This window comes from Thamnophis sirtalis, unplaced genomic scaffold (genome assembly GCF_051295495.1).
Source record: "Thamnophis sirtalis isolate CommonGarterSnake01/CBP01778 unplaced genomic scaffold, rThaSir2_p1.2 scaffold_3, whole genome shotgun sequence".
In the NCBI taxonomy this organism is placed as follows: Eukaryota; Metazoa; Chordata; class Lepidosauria; order Squamata; family Natricidae; genus Thamnophis; species Thamnophis sirtalis.
This window is the reverse complement of record NW_028261383.1, coordinates 171,182,338-171,200,378: the sequence shown is the minus strand read 5'-3', so window position 1 is coordinate 171,200,378 and position 18,041 is coordinate 171,182,338. Positions and strand designations below refer to the sequence as shown.

The 18,041-nt window shown below is 41.8% G+C and overlaps 1 protein-coding gene across 1 annotated transcript in view; it reads right to left on the bottom strand.

Moving 5' to 3' along the window:
• IQSEC2 (IQ motif and Sec7 domain ArfGEF 2) overlaps positions 1 to 18,041 on the bottom strand; it is a 208,902-nt gene that overhangs the window by 32,812 nt on the left and 158,049 nt on the right. The window contains exon 3 of the mRNA XM_087710929.1: positions 10 to 292. Coding sequence (XP_087567055.1) covers positions 10 to 292 — 283 coding nt within the window. The remainder of the gene's footprint in view (positions 1 to 9; positions 293 to 18,041) is intronic.

Sequence of the window (18,041 nt, the reverse complement as noted above, 5' to 3'; positions counted from 1 at the left end):
ACCTGGTACCTTTTTGTCTTGAAGATCCGTTGAGAGCTCATAGCTGTCCGACAGTGCTGATCGTTTGTTATCCTCCTCTTCCTGCTTCCTCAGCGCCACGCTGGCTGGCTGTAGCCGAGCTCGCTGGGCCCACGGAAGCCCCGGTGACGGAGCGTGACAGACAGAAGAGGAGGACGATGGCACTAAATCGTAGTGCTCAACCTTTGTCACTTCGGGGACGCATCGGTATGGTTGACTGCCCAGATTGTCCACTATGGTTCCTGCCTCGCTTCCCGGAGGGTCTCCTTCCACACTGCAAGAAAGAGAAAAAAAGGCTAAATGAATGTGGATGAACAACAGTTTTTTTAAAAAATCATAGAAGTATGTACCAACACCATTTTGAACTCAGAACACTCCTCATGATGCCTGAAACCAGCCGTTTTGCATTTGCAGTCACTTCCTTCTCAGAATGGTGGTTTCATGGAACATTTTGCACGCCCTTAGCATCAACCCACCAATACTTTTACTATTGTATACTATTTATTGTACCTTTACATCATATGTCATATTATAGCAGTGTCTCTCAACCGTGGCAACTTTAAGTCCTGTGGACTTCAACTCCCAGAATCCCCCAGCCAGCTGGCTGGGGAATTCTGGGAGTTGAAGTCCAAAGAACTTAAAGTCGCCAAGTGTCAGGTGCTCTTTCATTTAATAATCAGGAAAGAAACCACTCAACTCCCATGCTTAGAATTAAGTGTACTTTTACTAATTACAAACGATGAGTAGCAAAGCAAAGCTGAGTCTGAGTAAATTGGCGCGAAAGCAATAGATATCATGTATAATTCAATCCCCTCCCCTTGGCACCCCATTTCATAGTCCAATAATAATTCACCCAACCGTCAGGTGGGAGATGTCTTCAAAAAGCATCATCAGGGTGGAATGCTGGACAGTTGGCCTTGGCGGGAAACTCCCCTCTTCCACATGCGCAGATAGATAGTCAATAGCAATAGCAGTTAGACTTATATACCGCTTCATAGGGCTTTCAGCCCTCTCTAAGCCGTTTACAGAGTCAGCATATTGCCCCCAACAACAATCCGGGTCCTCATTTTACCCACCTCGGAAGGATGGAAGGCTGAGTCAACCTTGAGCCGGTGAGATTTGAACAGCCGAACTGTAGAACTGCAGTCAACTGAAGTAGCCTGCAGTGCTGCATTTAACCACTGCGCCACCTCGGCTCTAAGGCAGCTCCTAATAACAATCCTCCAGTACATAATGATTCCCCTCCCAAATACCATGCCCCCCCTCCCAGTTTCAATGGCAGCCGAAAAGCAGCAGCGAAGCAGAGGCTGACACCAAGGTTGAGAAACACTGTATTATAGTCTGGCTTCAGCCATGGAGAACTACAATTAATCTGTTGCACAAATTCTTTCATTTGAGTGAATCTCCTGATTCTTCACAAGTCCCTCCTTACAGGTAGTCCTTACTTACTGACTGTTCTCATTCACCAACTGTTCAAAGTTATGCTGAAGAAGTAGGTTTACAATCAGTCTCCAAACTTGCAATATTCCAAAAAAAATCATGGATTCTGGGAGCTTTGCATTTAGAATATATTTATGATCGTTGTAGTGTCTTTGGGGCCATTAAGCACTGTGATCGCTATTTATGACCTTCACTGCCAGCTTCCGACAAATAAAGTCAGTGGGGAAGCCAGCGGGAAGTCATAAGTTACGGTCGCACGATGTTGTGCTTAATGGTATGTGGTGCTTTCAGTTAATGTTCTAAGTCCAGCGTAGTCACATGTTTCACTTAGCAACCGCATTACTTAGCAATGGATCTGTCAGTCCCAATTGTGATCAGTAAGTGAGGACTGTCTGTAATCACAATAATTCTGGATTAACTTTTTCCCAGCAACATTTTGTTATCATTCTCCTGACCTAAGAAATAGACCCTGAAGCTTCTATTAGCCCCATTTGAACAGCATGTATTTCCTGAATGTAGAACAGGAGAGGGAGGTGGGAGGAGGCTGATAAATCAGAGGAATAACCTGAAGGTAAGGGTTAACACCTTGATCCAATCGACTACAAAAGTTTTGCATTTGTTTTTCTTTTTTAGGAGAAGCAATTCCTTGTGCCCTATAAAACTCCTGCTGGAGTAGGTCACCTATCTTTGTAAAAATCCAGAGGATGTTCCTTGTTTCTCTCAGCCCATGCCAGTCGTCACCGTGGCACGACAAAACCGCGGTCCACTAAAGCGCGCCCGATTAAAGCGCGTCGCTGACGTCATCAGCAGCACGACAACAGCAACCGCGGAGAAAAAAGGGTGCTTTAAAAAGCGCTTTGAAAGCAAGCCGATTCACGTTAAGGTAAGGGTTAGGTTTAGGTTTAGGTTTAGGTTTAGGTTTAGGTTTAGGTTTAGGTTTAGGTTAAGGGTTAGGGTTACGTTAAGCGTTAGGGTTAGGGTTAGGTTTAGGGTTAGGTTAAGGGTTAGGGTTAGGTTTAGGGTTAGGTTAAGGGTTAGGTTTAGGGTTAGGTTTAGGGTTAGGTTAAGCGTTAGGGTTAGGTTTAGAGTTAGGTTAAGGGTTAGGGTTAGGGTTAGGTTTAGGGTTAGGTTAAGGGTTAGGTTTAGGGTTAGGTTTAGGGTTAGGTTTCGGGGGGTTAGGGTTAGGTTTCGGGGTTAATTTTAGCTTTAGCGCTCACAGCGTGCTTTTTTCGTCGCGCTGTGATGACGTCAGGTACGCGGTTTCGTCGAGCGCGCTTTAGTCGAACGCGGTTTTGTGGTGGAACCGTCTTGCCTGGGTTCTTCTAGGAGGACCTTTCCTAATGCTATCTCTGAAGACTACTGTCACCTTCCCATCAGAATGGAACTTTTGTAAAAAAAAAAAAAAAGTTCAGGAGAGTTGTAAGTGGATGACAATATAGCTGGCCAAAGACAAAGGGAATTCTATCCAACACATCCTCATCCAGCTCTGTGCATCAAATAACATATGCAGCAACATCACACGGCAAACTCTACTCCTTTTGTAGTGTGTCATGACATCACACACATATGCATTGAGGAGCAGAACTTATGACAATCATGGAAAAACATTTCATCATTTCGATGCAAACTCTGGACTTTATCTGGATATCTCTAAATGCACCAAGAGGGAACTAGGTTGGGGAAGGCTGCTCCGTTCAACTTTCGCATCATAATTTTGACTTAAAGAAGTCCAGGTTCCTCTGAACCGATGCATTCTTAAGCACAGTAAGCATGCATGTATGCATAGGAGCCGAGGTGGCGCAGTGGTTAGGGTACAGTACTGCAGGCCACTTCAGCTGACTGTTATCTGCAGTTCAGCGGTTCTAATCTCACCAGCTCAAGGTTGACTCAGCCTTCCATCCTTCCGGTGAAATGAGGACCCGGATTGTTGTTGGGGGGCGACATGCTGACTCTGTAAACCGCTTAGAGAGGGCTGAAAGGCCTATGAAGCGGTATATAAGTCTAACTGCTATTGCTATTGCTATCTGGTCTAGATAACTATACCTGGTTTAATAGATTCAATTATACCTTTCTAAAACTTCTGCGTGGCTTGAAATCCAAACAGAGAAACAAAGCTCCCTTAACATGTTTGTAAATAAAATACTTACATTGGTGCTAAGGGAACTCTAGGCAAGATGGTTGCCTAGGGACAAACAGTTATCCTGCAAAGGATGAATTCTGACAGGATGTGAATGTGAAATGTGGGGTTTCCTGCATGCAGAGGTCCAGAGAGACCTAGTCATGGCACTGGGTATTTGCCAACACCCTTATTTTGTAGTCTCAGGCAAACTCTCAAAAGCAGATGATTGAGACTGAGCTTTTACTGCCATAGAAAACCGATAGATCACAAGAGCCGAGGTGGCGCAGTGGTTAGAGTGCAGCACTGCAGGCTACTTCAGCTGACTGCAGTTCTGCAGTTTGGCTGTTCAAATCTCACTGGCTCAAGGTTGACTCAGCCTTCCATCCTTCCGAGGTGGGTGAAATGAGGACCCGGATTGTTGGGGGCAATATGCTGACTCTGTAAACCGCTTAGAGAGGGCTGAAAGCCCTATGAAGCGGTATATAAATCTAACTGCTATTGCTATTGCTAAGTTATTAAGGCCTGCTTCAGGTTTAACCAAACCACGAAGAGATATTCACTTTGTTGGGTAGAATAAATTTACACTAGAATCATACCCATCCCTGTTTGGCCACAACCCAAATGTGTTCTATCACCATCATCATCATCATCATCATCATCATCATCATCATCATCCACAAGGAATCCAACTCTCAATAGGAAAAATGTCCCTCAACAGTCACATATGCAAGATGGACAGCTGTACAAACTAAATAACAAATACATCCTAGAAAATATCAATTGGGCTGTTCCCCACAAGGGTGGCCAAATAATCTGGTTTGCCATCCCTAAGGGATTTGTTTCGTATTTACATTAAATTTGTTAACAACCATGAAAAGAAGGGATAAAGTTGTTAACCATTGTCAGAACATACAATTGGACTAGATAGGTCAGAGGACTGATCCAGGAATCTCCAGGAGGTTGCATATATATTCTTGTTCTTAAAAAATAAAATACAGATACAAAGGAATTTTAAAATATGGAGGTTCTAGTTTTCCAGTACATCATAAATTAGCTGTAAATAACTTATCATACCAAATCACTATTAAATTAAGTTCGAAGATAAAAATTAACACCAACAACCATGATCAATGCAGTGTAACTTACCAAGTAAATTATAAATTATAATTTTGCAGTTTATAAAATTCAATCCATATTACTAACAGTCTGTTCTGATTTTAAATAAACTTGTAAAACTGAATTATAGATTGCTTACATTTTGGATGTGGTTCAAATCCCTAAATTAAATCCTAGTTTAGGAATGGTTTCCAGTTGAGCTGAATTCCAGGGCAGATTTACAAAGTTATTAGAATCATCAAAGCTTACTTTTTACAGCTTTGGTTAGCCATTTTTCCACGGAGGGGATCAAATATCATTTTCAGTAAAAAGCTTATAATATTCTTGTTATAGTTAGCATTTACAGAGATAATTCAGTAAAATCACTGAATTACTTGTATTACTGATTTACTTGTATTACTGAATGCAAGATGCTGAGCTTGTAGATCAGAAGGTTGGCAGTTCAGCGGTTCGAATCCCTAGTGCCTTCTAACGGAGTGAGCTCCCATTACTTGACCCAGCTTCTGCCAACCTTGCAGTTCGAAAGCACGTTTAAAAAGGTAGAAAAATAGGAACCACCTTTGGTGGGAAGATAACAGTGTTCCGTGCGCCTTCAGCGTTCAGTCATGCTAGCCATCTGACCACGGAGATGTCTTCTGACGGCGTTGGTTCTTCGGCTTAGAAACAGAGATGAGCACCGCCCCCTAGAGTCAGGAATGACTAGCACACATGTGCGGGGGAGCCATTACCTTTACCTTTAAAGTTTAGTCAGCATATTGCAAGTTGAAACGAAAGTTGAACTTTGTTTTTTATGCTCTTCCCACCTTCTAGAAGAATGGTCAAAGGCCAATGCCTGATTGTTTTTCATTCTAACTGATGCACAATAAAAGGAGTGTAAGCAATTCTACTTTGCCATGAAAGTTGCACCTGCTCAAATCCCTAATTTTTCATAACAATTATACAGCCAGTGAAAAATCCCTATCCTTTCTTTTTCCTCTTGCAAATTCATTCTGTTTTTCTAAATGCCCTTGAAAAGCTGAGTTCTTCTAATTAGAAGTATAACATTGGCACTTTGTCATCATTAGACCAAAGTGCTTTTTCTACTTTCAGGCCAACAATACCTAGATTCTCCTATGCAGATCTTTCAGAAAATATATGAGGGTGTAGAGGACTTCCACTATGCTTTGTCTCAGATTGAGATGATGGTCTGCAGAGGCCCTGGCTGGAGAGGAGACATTGTTGGGGTACATTCAGCCAACTGAATTAGATGTCTGCATGATTCCTACTACTTTCCAATCTATCAATCTAAACAATATCTAAAATAGATCATTCAAAGAAGCTGCCTTTACTAGCCACAATATAATGCCGATGTCAGCCTCTGCTTCGCTTGCTTGTTTTCGGCTATCATGGCAACAGGGGGAGGGCATAGTATTTGGGATGGGAATAACTGGTACAGGAGGATTAGTCAAAAAGGGAGTTTTGTTCTCACCATCTTCTGCGCATGCTGATGGCCGATATTTGGACCTGGTCAAGGCCAACTGTCCTGCATACCAACCTGATGATGCTTCTTGGAGATGCTACCCACATGACCCCTAAGGGAGTTGCAGATTGGACAATGGGGCGGGGGTCGTTGGAGGGAGGGGGTTGGGCAAATGTTTGATATGTATGATTTCCGTGACCCGTCAAATGCGCGCCGACAAAACCGCGAGGTCAAAAGCACTCCCACAAAAGAGTGCCGACAAAACCGCGCCCACAAAAGCGTGATTAGGGTTAAGGTAAGAGTTAGGTTTAGGGTTAGGTTTAGGATTAGGCTTATTACGTTGTTTTCGCGTTGTTTCTTGATGGCGCGCTTTCGTCGGCGCGCATTTGTCGGCGCGCTTCTGTGGGCGCGATTTCGACCTCGCGGTTTTCTCGCCGTGGTTTTCTCGGCGCGCTTTTGCCGGGCGCGCATTTGTCGGTGAACCATGATTTCGCGCTTTTCTGCCCCAGACCTTGCTTTACTTCGCTGCTATCTATTCATAATCAGTAAAAGTACTTTTAATTCCACCAACATGAAGTTGAGAGGTTTCTTTCTTGGTTACTGAGGGACCAGTACTGCAGGCCACTTCAGCTGACTGCTATCTGCAGTTCGGCGGTTCAAATCTCACCGGCTCAAGGTTGACTCAGCCTTCCATCCTTCTGAGGTGGGTGAAATGAGGACCCGGACTGTGGGGGCGATATGCTGACTCTGTAAACCGCTTAGAGAGGGCTGAAAGCCCTATGAAGCGGTATATAAGTCTAACTGCTATTGCTATTGCTAACTCAAGGAGAGAGAAATATTCAAATTTATATGATATAGAATAGCTTGAATAGTCAAAACTGAGAGATAAATTGAACACTCCTTCCACCTCGTAAACAAAAAATAAGATGAACAGATGCAAAACAGGATGGAAGATACTTGGCTTGGCAACAGTATTTGTGGAAAAGGTTCCGCACATGGAAGGTGGCTACAAACTGAACATGATTCGGAAGTGTGATGTGGCTGCAAAAAAGGCAAATGAAATCTTAGACTGTGTCAAAGGAGCCGTATTTTCCAAATTACATGAAGTAACCGCTTCACATTATTCCACAATGGACAAGACCCCATTTTAAATACAGAGTCCAGTTTTGGATAGTCCACTGTAAGAAAGATTCAGAAAACCGGAACAGGGTCAGATAAGAGAAATAAAAATTAAAAGGGAATTAGAAATTAAACTCAGTAAAGACAGATTAAACAAACTGGGCAGGGGGGGGGGGGTTGATTTGATGGCATCTTTAAGTAAGAGCCGAGGTGGCGCAGTGGTTAGGGTGCAGTACTGCAGGCCACTTCAGCTGACTGTTATCTGCAGTTCAGCGGTTCTAATCTCACCGGCTCAAGGTTGACTCAGCCTTCCATCCTTCCGAGGTGGGTAAAATGAGGACCCAGACTGTGGGGGGCGATATGCTGACTCTGTAAACTGCTTAGAGAGGGCTGAAAGCCCTAGGAAGCGGTATATAAGTCGAACTGCTATTGCTAAGTAAGACGGTTTATTCTACACTGTCAGTAGAAAACATAGAACAATGGGTTTGACTTACTGAGCATTCCATTTGGGTGTTCAGAAAAACTCCTCAGCTATTAAGAACATTTTTTTAATATTTTTTTTATTTTTGAATAAAACAAACAGGCAAAACACAACAAAAACCACAAAAATATATTCCATTACACATTGTAAAAAGTGTGTCAATTGGTTACAAAGAGCTTTCGTGCATCCCTTCCACAGTCATCAGCTACAATTCATATCAAGTTATATATTTTAAATCAAACATGTTTGCATGTATTACTATCATCTTACCTCAATCTTCATATGGACTATCATTGTTTTAACCTCTTTTTATGTAAAATATTCCAAAATTTAACGCAAAACCACATAATGGCACTCTGTTATCTATTTTCAATATCATCCAGCAACTGTCAGCCTCTGCTTTGCTGCTGCTTCGGCTGCCATTGCAACGGGGAGGGGGGGGGCATGGTATTTGGGAGGGGAATCATGATGTGCTGGAGGAAGATTCTAGACGCTGACCTGACCATCTCATTGCGCATGTGGAGGAAGGGAGTTTCCCGCCAAGGTTAACTGTCCGGCATTCCATCCTGGTGATGTCTTTTGAAGTTATCTCCCACCTGACAGTTGGGTGCATTATAATTGGACTATGGACTGGGGTGCCAAGGGGAGGGGGTTGAATTATACATCATATTATTCGCTTTCGCGCCTAATTAACCAGATTCAGCTTAGCTTTGCTAGTGTCCGTTTATAATTAGTAAAAGTACACTTGATTTCAACTAAATGGAGTTGAGTGGTTTCTTCCCTGATTACTAAATGAAGTCGAGCTGACAGCAACATTACATCTTTATAACACTTTCTAAATAAAAATTAATTATGTTTAATAACAAAGTTTCTAAACCTTTCTTAAAAAGTTTTAATAATTTTTACAATCGTATACCTTCTATAAAGAACATTTTGAAAGTGGAACCCATTAACTAAGAAAGTGTTGGTCTCTCTTTTAATAGATGTATTCAAACATAGGCTAGACATCCAGTTGTCAGTGGTGCTCAAATTTGGATTCCATTGTTAAAGGTGATGGCTATAATGTCTCCTTAATACTTTATGATTCTAGGCTGCCTTCTTCTCTAGCTAAAGTTTTAAAATTGCCTTCCTGTCTCAGATCGGACCAAGAACGTGCAAGAATCAAGATCTTGTATTTGCCTTGGTATCCCGGTCCTGAGTCAAGGCTGATCTGGTGATCAACCTGGGTACTAATCTGGGCCTTGCATTCTTGCTTTTCAAGAGCCAAGGTGGCGCAGTGGTTAAAAAGCAGCACTGCAGGCTACTGCTAGATCAGCAGGTCAGCGGTTCAAATCTCACCGGCTCAGGGTTGACTCAGCCTTCCATCCTTCCGAGGTGGGTAAAATGAGGACCCAGATTGTTGGGGGCAATATGCTGACTCTCTGTAAACCGCTTAGAGAGGCCTGAAAGGCCTATGAAGCGGTATATAAGTCTACTGCTATTGCTATTGCTATTGCTTTTAAAAAAAAATAAATGTTGGAATTGGAATTTATTTCATTTATATGCCGCCCTTTTCCCCGAAGGGGACTCAGGGCGGCTTACAATCCAAGTCAAGGGAAGGGGTACAAATAAAAAATAAAAAGACGAACAAAACAATACACAATTTAAAAAGCACACAACAACCATACCATTCGAGGGAGGGGGCAAAGGCTCTTTAGCCCCAGGCCTGTCGGAACAGCCAGGTTTTAAGGGCTTTGCGGAAAGCCTGGAGGGTGGTGAGGGTCCGAATCTCCACGGGGAGCTCGTTCCAGAGGGTCGGAGCAGCCACAGAGAAGGCTCTCCTCCGGGTGGTTGCCAGTCGGCGTTGGCCGGCGGATGGAATTCAGAGGAGGCCTAATCTGTGGGATCTAATCGGTCTATTGGAGGTAATTGGCAGGAGGCGGTCTCTCAAGTACCCAGGTCCAATACCATGAAGGGCTTTATAAGTGACGACTAGCGCCTTGAAGCGTATCCGAAGACCGATAGGCAGCCAGTGCAGCTCACGGAGGATATGTGTTACGTGGGTGAACCGTGGTGCACCCACGATCGCTCGCGCGGCTGCATTCTGGACAAGCTGAAGTCTCCGGATGCTCTTCAAGGGCTGCCCCATGTAGAGCACGCTGCAGTAATCCAGTCTAGAGGTCACAAGGGCACGAGTGACTGTTGTGAGGGCCTCCCGGTTCAGGTAGGGTCGCAACTGGTGCACCAGGCGAACCTGGGCAAATGCCGACAAGTGGTGTTCAAAAGTCAGCTGTGGGTCCAGGAGTACTCCCAAATTGCGAACCCTGTCTGAGGGGCGTACTGTTTGACCCCCCAGCCTGAGAGATGGAAAACTTGGCCAATGTTATTGAAATTTTCAAGTACAAGGGTAAAAATTAATACAAACTAAAATAAAGTAAGAAGGAAAAAAAGAAAAACCAGAAGAAAAATAAAAAAAACAAACAAAGAAACGGCTTCCAATCTTCTTTACAGGAACCAGAGTATAAGCACAGGTAGTCCTCAACTTACGACCATTTGTTTAGTGATCGTTTGAAGTTACAATGGCACTGAAAAAAGTGACATGATCGTTTTGATTGTTGCAGCATCACCCTGGTCATGGGATCAAAATTTAGACAAGTGGCCTGTTATCAACTTGGCAACTGGCACATATGTCACGGTGACCCTCTGACAAGCAAAGTCAAATGGGGAAGTCAGATTCACTTAACAACACAGTTACCAACTTAATACCAGCAGTGATTCACTTAAAAACTGTGGTAAGGAAGCTCATAAAACGGGGCAAAATTCTTAACAACTGTCTTGCTTAACAACAGAAATGTTGGGATCAATTTTGGTTGGAAGTCAAAGATTACCTATATAACTGTTCTGTCCCCCCTTCACCGTTCGTTAAACAGACGACAGGCAGACAAATTTAAAAGGAACTCTCTTTATCAGTTCTCGGTTCAGACTGGCTGCGAGCCCAAAAATGACATAAATAAAGTCTCTGACCAGATAACAGAATGAAAAACAAATCTTTCTTACGGCAACACAAGTTGAACAAAACGAAAGCAAAGCACTTCTTCCAAAGTCTCTACGAATCAGGGTTACAGAAAAACAAAGCACTTATCCAAGTGTATCTTACATAAACCACGACCGATGATCAAACCATGTTGAACGAACCAAGGAACGTTGACTCCTGCAACTAGGGCGTGGCACCATCCGTCCTTTTATCCTCAGAATATGCCCCTAACGAGCCCCAGCTGCATAATTAATCTTGCATCCCGAAAAGACTCACAGAAGACTGCTGCTGAGTCACAACATATAAACTATCTGTTGATTAACCTTGCTTTCTAAAGTTATATTGGGACTCATCTTTCTATCATCTGCTTTATCTAATAAACAAAATCATAGATCACAACTTTTTTCCTATTCAAGGAAAAACTCCACAAGAAGTTTCCAATCAGCAACAAACATCAATGTTGTCTTTTCTCTAATTTGACAGATCAATGTGGCCACCCCAGTAAGTTACATTTTGCATTGTTGCTTGCCCACAATGTGCAAGTCACCAGTTTGGGCTAATTTTCTTCTTCTTACAATTATATAATGAGGCAACTTTGAGCTACTTGAAAGGCGGCTGTAGCAAAATTTAACAAAATAAAATTAGGACAATCTGGATCGCAGAGAAACTCTTGTACGATAATTCAATGAGAAAAACAGATCGTGCTCACTCAGCACAACTGATCAAGTTATTTTTCCTCCGCTCTGTATCAGTAGCATACAACTAGATGACTCAGTTAGACATTCGTTGGCCATTTTTTTTTAAAAAAAGGAGTCTGGGAATTCTACATCTCTTTTTAAATTCCACACCATCAAGATATCGATGCCTAAATCCAAATTGGGTTATTTATCAAAATAAACAGCAAATAAATAAATGATACACTGAAGAAATAGAAGTTAGAGAAAGTCACGGGATGCAGGCTAAATTAACAACACCAGTATTAAACCTATAGACTGCTACCAGAAGACCAACAGTAATTGTATTTAAAGTATAATTTATCATGTTAGAATATTTAAAATTAGATAACTGTTTAACCAGTAATTATATCATTAAACTAAAATCATCCCAAGCAGACAAGAAAGGGACCAATTCATTATGCATTCAATAGATTTTGATGGAATGGAAATGAACTCCCCCACAATGGACTACAATTTGGACTACATGACTGTTCGAAAGAAAAGGATGATCAAGTTAGCATTCTGGTGAAAATCATAAAGGAAAACAACATACTGTGCTGTTTTGAAGAGAAAAATGCAATTATATCAAAGGCAAGTTCTGTATATCTCATCCAATTAAGCATTCTTATATACAAATAAGATGCTTTTTACTTTTTATCAACACAGCAACTGTTTTGCAATTAAACATATTTGAGTACAATATACAATTATATTTTATAAGATGAACATCTCTGAAAAAGGTAGTCCAATAAAACCAGGTCCAAACTTCAAGAAACTGAAGCAACACAGGAAACATATTATTTAAAACACAGATATAAACACACATAATTCAGCATGGAGATTACGAAAGAAAATATACACAGATAAACTGAAATATCAGAGATGAAGAAAAAAAATACCGCTATGGAAATCGAAATACAGTCCATTATCCCAGCATATTTACTCAGTCCTGACAAAGCACCAATGCCCAAATACTTGGTGACACTTCTTGAAACCAAGGATCAAATTGAGCCCCATTTGTAATTTTTTTTCATCAGCTGAAAAAGCCACTTTGGTATTTGAGACAGCTGCACGTTCAAATCCTGACAAGGCCCTATTCTCCCTTCACTTGGTCAATCCTGGAGCAGTTGCTTCTTCTGCCTCAACACCCCTTCCAACAGTCTCAATACATTCAAGCCACATTCTTTTCTATCAAGTTCCTGGCAATGTCCCAGTCCTTTAAATACCCTTACTCCTCTCCCCCCCTCTCAAGGTTTCATGGAGAAGCAGTGTTCCTTGATTTCCTGCCTCCAAATGTTATGGGGCTGAGAGACAGCAGTTGCTACAGCCCACCCCAGAGGTAGTTGCATCTTGCACAGGATTGAAATTTCAGATGGCCAGCTTCCAAGCATGAGTTCCCTTGGAGCCAAGATGAAATGTTTGGGGCCACGTGTCAAGCTGTTTTCCTTATTTTATTACTGGTGACAAAGAGGGGAGACCAAGGAGACATTTTGGCATTCAAATGGTCCCAGAGATCCTTGAAGCACTGGATTCACCTGCTGGTGGAACAGCATATTGAAAATTGCAACCTCTCATACGTCCCGTCCTTTTCCAAAACACAAAGACTTCCAAACACAGTCTCAGTTGTTTTTGGCAGTCTTTGAAAGAAGACTTTCAAAGACTTTGCTCTGCATGAGGAATTTATGCTATTCCCCTCTCTCCCCATAACATCATAGGAGCTTCTGTGGACCTTCAGCAGCTGAACCATTCAACTTCTAGCTCAGCTGGAGCACAGGAGGAACCAGAAGAATAACTTTGCAGCCGTAACTCTTGAGCTAGATTTGGGGAACACAGTTTCCCATTGGTAGGGAATTTTTTCCTTGTTACACTTCTCGGCTCTTCACCTCCATAATCGCCAAAAATGCCAGAATGACCTGGCACTTTGCTACCAATTAATTGTCACAAACCGTGCAGAAGTGTCTCTGTTTCTTCTTAGCAAACAAGTGTGGATAAGGGTGGGACATTGGCTGAATGTTCATGTTTGTGGGGGTTTTTTGGCTAACGGCAGGATCCAATGGTCAGCTCATTGTGAATTCTTTGCATGGGGAAGTGATGTAAAAAGTCAAACATTGGTCAATGGGAGGAATAAGCATATACCACAATTTAGAAAGTCAAACAAAGAAGGGACATGTCAAACATTAGACCACTGTTGTTTTATACAGGAAGGTAAATATTGCTGGTTAACAAAGCATTCATTTTTTATATTGGGTCTCTTAACAGAGTCATGCCAACTAGTGCCAAGCAATATTTTTTTTCCTGTAAGTTTTCCTACTTCTTGAACCCTTTGCAAGGAAATTTGTTTTTAGCATTTAATTTAAAAAGTCAATGAAATTCTCATAGAGGGGATGAGAATGTGTAGCTGATATCACTGTAGTTACTTATTTACAAATTGGTCAAAAGGAATATATAAGCATTCATGTAAATAATATCTCCAGTAATCTGCAGTAATCTGACAAATCTTTTTTAATATCATGAAGGAAAGCCCTACATGGCATCGGACCTGGGTACCTGAGAGACCGCCTCCTGCCGATTACCTCTCTCAGACCAATTAGATCGCACAGGTTAGGTCTCCTCCGGATTCCATCTGCCAGCCAATGTCGGCTGGCGACTCCCCGGGGGAGAGCCTTCTTTGTCGCAGCTCCGGCCCTCTGGAACGAGTTCCCCGTGGAGATCCGGACCCTTACTACCCTCCCGGCCTTCCGCAAAGCCACCAAGTCCTGGCTGTTCCAGCAGGCTGGGGGGAGCTGAGAAGCATCTACCTCCACGGAAATTGTGAATGTTGGTTTTGTTTTTAATATGTTGTCTTTGTCTCGTTCCCCCCTTTCTCTTGTCTTTTGTGAGCCACCCGGAGTCCTCCGGGAGTGGGCGGCATACAAGACAAATAAATAAATAAATAAATAAATAAATAAATAAATAAATAAATAAATAAATAAATAAATAAATAAATTTCCCTACTGGTGTCGTCCCCCCCACATCACTGTCACCCCTAATAGGGAAAGCTGATGTTGAAAAATTAGAGAAAGTTTTCAAATTTTCTGCTCTTATAATTGATGGAGAATTTTGAAGAGTCTTTTGAGCCAACCCTATGATGTCAACAACATCTCAGACAAGTTGACTTTGATCATATTTTTCCAAGGAAATGTTACAATTTACTTTACTGGAAAAATGTAATATGCCAGCAACCGAAGCTTCTTGTTGCAACAGGCAAAGTAGCTACTTCAAAACAACTCTTAGGAAAAAAAAAACCTCGTAATTCTCAAGAAGGGGAGAATAAAAGACTATCCAATTTATGCCATTCCACAGAAAATATTTTTTCTTTCCCATTAACAATCCTCAAAGGAAGAAAAAGGCAGATTAGTTGCAAAATATTTTTTTAATAGGCATACTGCACTGGAAGCCTTCAGCCTTGATATAAATATAAATGCTAAAAGGAATAGAAGCAAACAACTAACTTAAAACAAACCAGAATAAATATATATGCACTTTTACAAGGATATTTCAACTTCCAAGATGTTATCATTGTGCAGAATGATATTAGCCTTTCCATTTATAAAACCATACAAACTCCTTTTACATTTGGAATTGGCTTTTAGAAAAATCACCCTCAACTGACTGGGAATGTGGCTAGATGTAAAGAATAAAGAACCAATAAATAGCTAGAAGATATAGGAGAACTGAAACGCTCAATTTCTTTCTTTTTTCTTTTTCTTTAGAAAATTTTATTAATTTCATATATACATTCACAATTATATGATCTCATAACTGTTATTAATAATATGTATTTATAACAATTTCCCCCCCTACAGTTGACAATATACTTGAAATTGCTTTCTTACCATCCCATAACTCCATGTTATCTTACAACATTCCTACTTCTTCTTCTTTCCTTCCCTCCTTTCTTCCCTCCTACTCTCCTTCCTTCCCTCCTTCCTTCCCTCCCCCCTTTCTTCTCTCCTTCTCTCCTCAATTTCAAAGCGGTTGATTGACTTGACTCCAGGTAAATGGCCTTTATGCCATTTTCTTACCAGGGTCATGGAAGTGGCTTGGTCTTTTGGTCTTCCCAATCTAACCAGCATTCCTGGAACTGCCCCGTAGTTCTCCATCAATTAGTCCTCAGGGCTGACACTTCTTAGCTTTTGAAAACACCCGAGGTCAGATAAATTATGTCCCTTTTGAGGTATAAATAGTCCTCAATTTACAACAGTTTGAAGTTGCAATGTCACTGGAAAAAAGTGACTGACAACTGGTCTTTGCATTTACAACAATTGTAGCATTCCCACAATCAGATGGTTAAAATTTAGAAGCTTGCACACAGCATGCTTTTATGATGGTAGCAGGCTCTTGGTGTGTGTGTGTGTGTGTGTGTGTGTGTGTGTGTGTGTGTGTGTGTCACATGCTCACCTTTTGCAATTTTTCCAGTCAGCTTCAGACAAGCAAAATGAACGAGGGAATCCAGATCTGTTTACTGCCTAATTCACTTAACAACTGCAATGATTTGCTTAACAGGCATGGCAAATTGGGTACAACTCACAACATTTCTCTTGCTTAGCAATGGAAATTCTGATCCCAATTTTTGTTGTAAGTTGAGGACCACTTGTAATGCTTCATTAATTTGATAGTCACAGTTTTAAAAAGGTTTCCACAGTTAGGCAGTTGTGTGTGTACAGGCACTATTATAAAATAGGCACAATTCTTTATCTTGCATCTGGGGAGGGGGGGAGATTATTCCTCTTCTGACAGAGATGCCTTTCATGATGACAAATATACTTACCATCTCAAAGCAAAATTGTCTTGCCTATGTATAAATCTATGTAATCTTAACGGATTAATCCTGATTACATTAAGTTCATATGATCAGCTGACTGAATGACTTCCAATTTTGGCCTATGATGCTAATTGGCGTTTTTGTTCCCCCTCAAACTGAAATCTATTTGGTGGGATTTGTTCTACAACAATGAGCATCTATTCTTTGAAAAAGAAAAAAAAGAAAGCATATCCCCAGATGTGAATCCTGAATCTGTGCTAGAACAGACACAGAAACAAACAAACAAATAAATAAATCCCGCTAGTTAAACAGATGAGACACAGAATAACTCTCTCCCTCTCCCGCCAGGTCCATATTTCAGCTGGGTAAATTTGGGACATCCAGACCTATCAGGTTAAGCCTTCCTAACCAATAGCAATAGCAGTAGACTTATATACCGCTTCATAGGCCTTTCAGGTCTCTCTAAGCGGTTTACAGAGAGTCAGCATATTGCCCCCAACAATCTGGGTCCTCATTTTTACCCACCTCGGAAGGATGGAAGGCTGAGTCAACCCTGAGCTGGTGAGATTTGAACCGCTGACCTGCTGATCTAGCAGTAGCCTGCAGTGCTGCATTTAACCACTGCGCCACCTTGGTTGCGTGGTGTCCAGCAAGATTCCCCTCCTGGAAATTTGTTTGTTTGTTTGTTTATTATATTTATATGCCGCCCTTTCCCCCCGAAGGGGACTCAGGGCGGGCTCACAACTCAAACCAGGGAAGGGGGATACAGACAAAGATTAAAAACGACACATAACAATGCATAATTTAAAACACGACAGTCATACCATTCGAGACGGGGGGGCAACAGCTCTTTAGCCCCAGGCCTGTCGGAACAGCCAGGTTTTAAGGGCTATGCGGAAGGCCTGGAGGGTGGTGAGGGTTCGAATCTCCACGGGGAGTTCGTTCCAAAGGGTCGGAGCAGCCACAGAGAAGGCTCTCCTCCGGGTAGTCGCCAGTCGACACTGGCCGGCGGATGGAATTCGGAGGAGGCCTAATCTGTGGGATCTAATCGGTCTAGTGGAGGTAATTGGCAGCAGGCGGTCTCTCAAGTACCCAGGTCCAATACCATGAAATACCTTCTGAGAAGGAAAGTACCATAACAAATCCAGTAAAGTTAACATTGGTGGGTTTTTTTTTTGTAATAATAGCTATGTATTTTGGTTGTTTCCTCAATCAGCATAATATAATAACGAGCTTAATAGATCTTTATAACCTTCACAATGCCTTTTGCTTTAAAAATACCAACAGAATACTGACACCTCACTGATCTCAGTAGGGGTGTGTTGAGCCCATAGTTTCACTGAATTAACTCAACCGCCTATATTCATGTAACACTATGCACCATAAATTAATTGTAAAGGTTGAGGCGACCCAATACACCGAGCCAGAAATTAGCCAAGCGTGTTGTACAAAGCCAGTCTTAATAGCAGGTTCAGGACTACAGGCAGGCAAAGCAATCCTAAAGGAAGGTGTAATTACAAAGCTTGGCCAGGTCATGCTTTTCAAAGTAAGATATTCATTGTTTTAGAATTCCAATCCCACAAAACCAGTAGGAAATTTCAGACAAGATACATTACATTCGCAGCAAGCTAGCCTAATTACAGGAGCAGATGTGGGGGCTTATTGATGGAACAGAGGAAACTCGCCCATAAAAATACCTTGGTGTAGGATCTATTCCTGGCAGGAAACTACTGGTAATAAATGTGTGTTTGCAAAG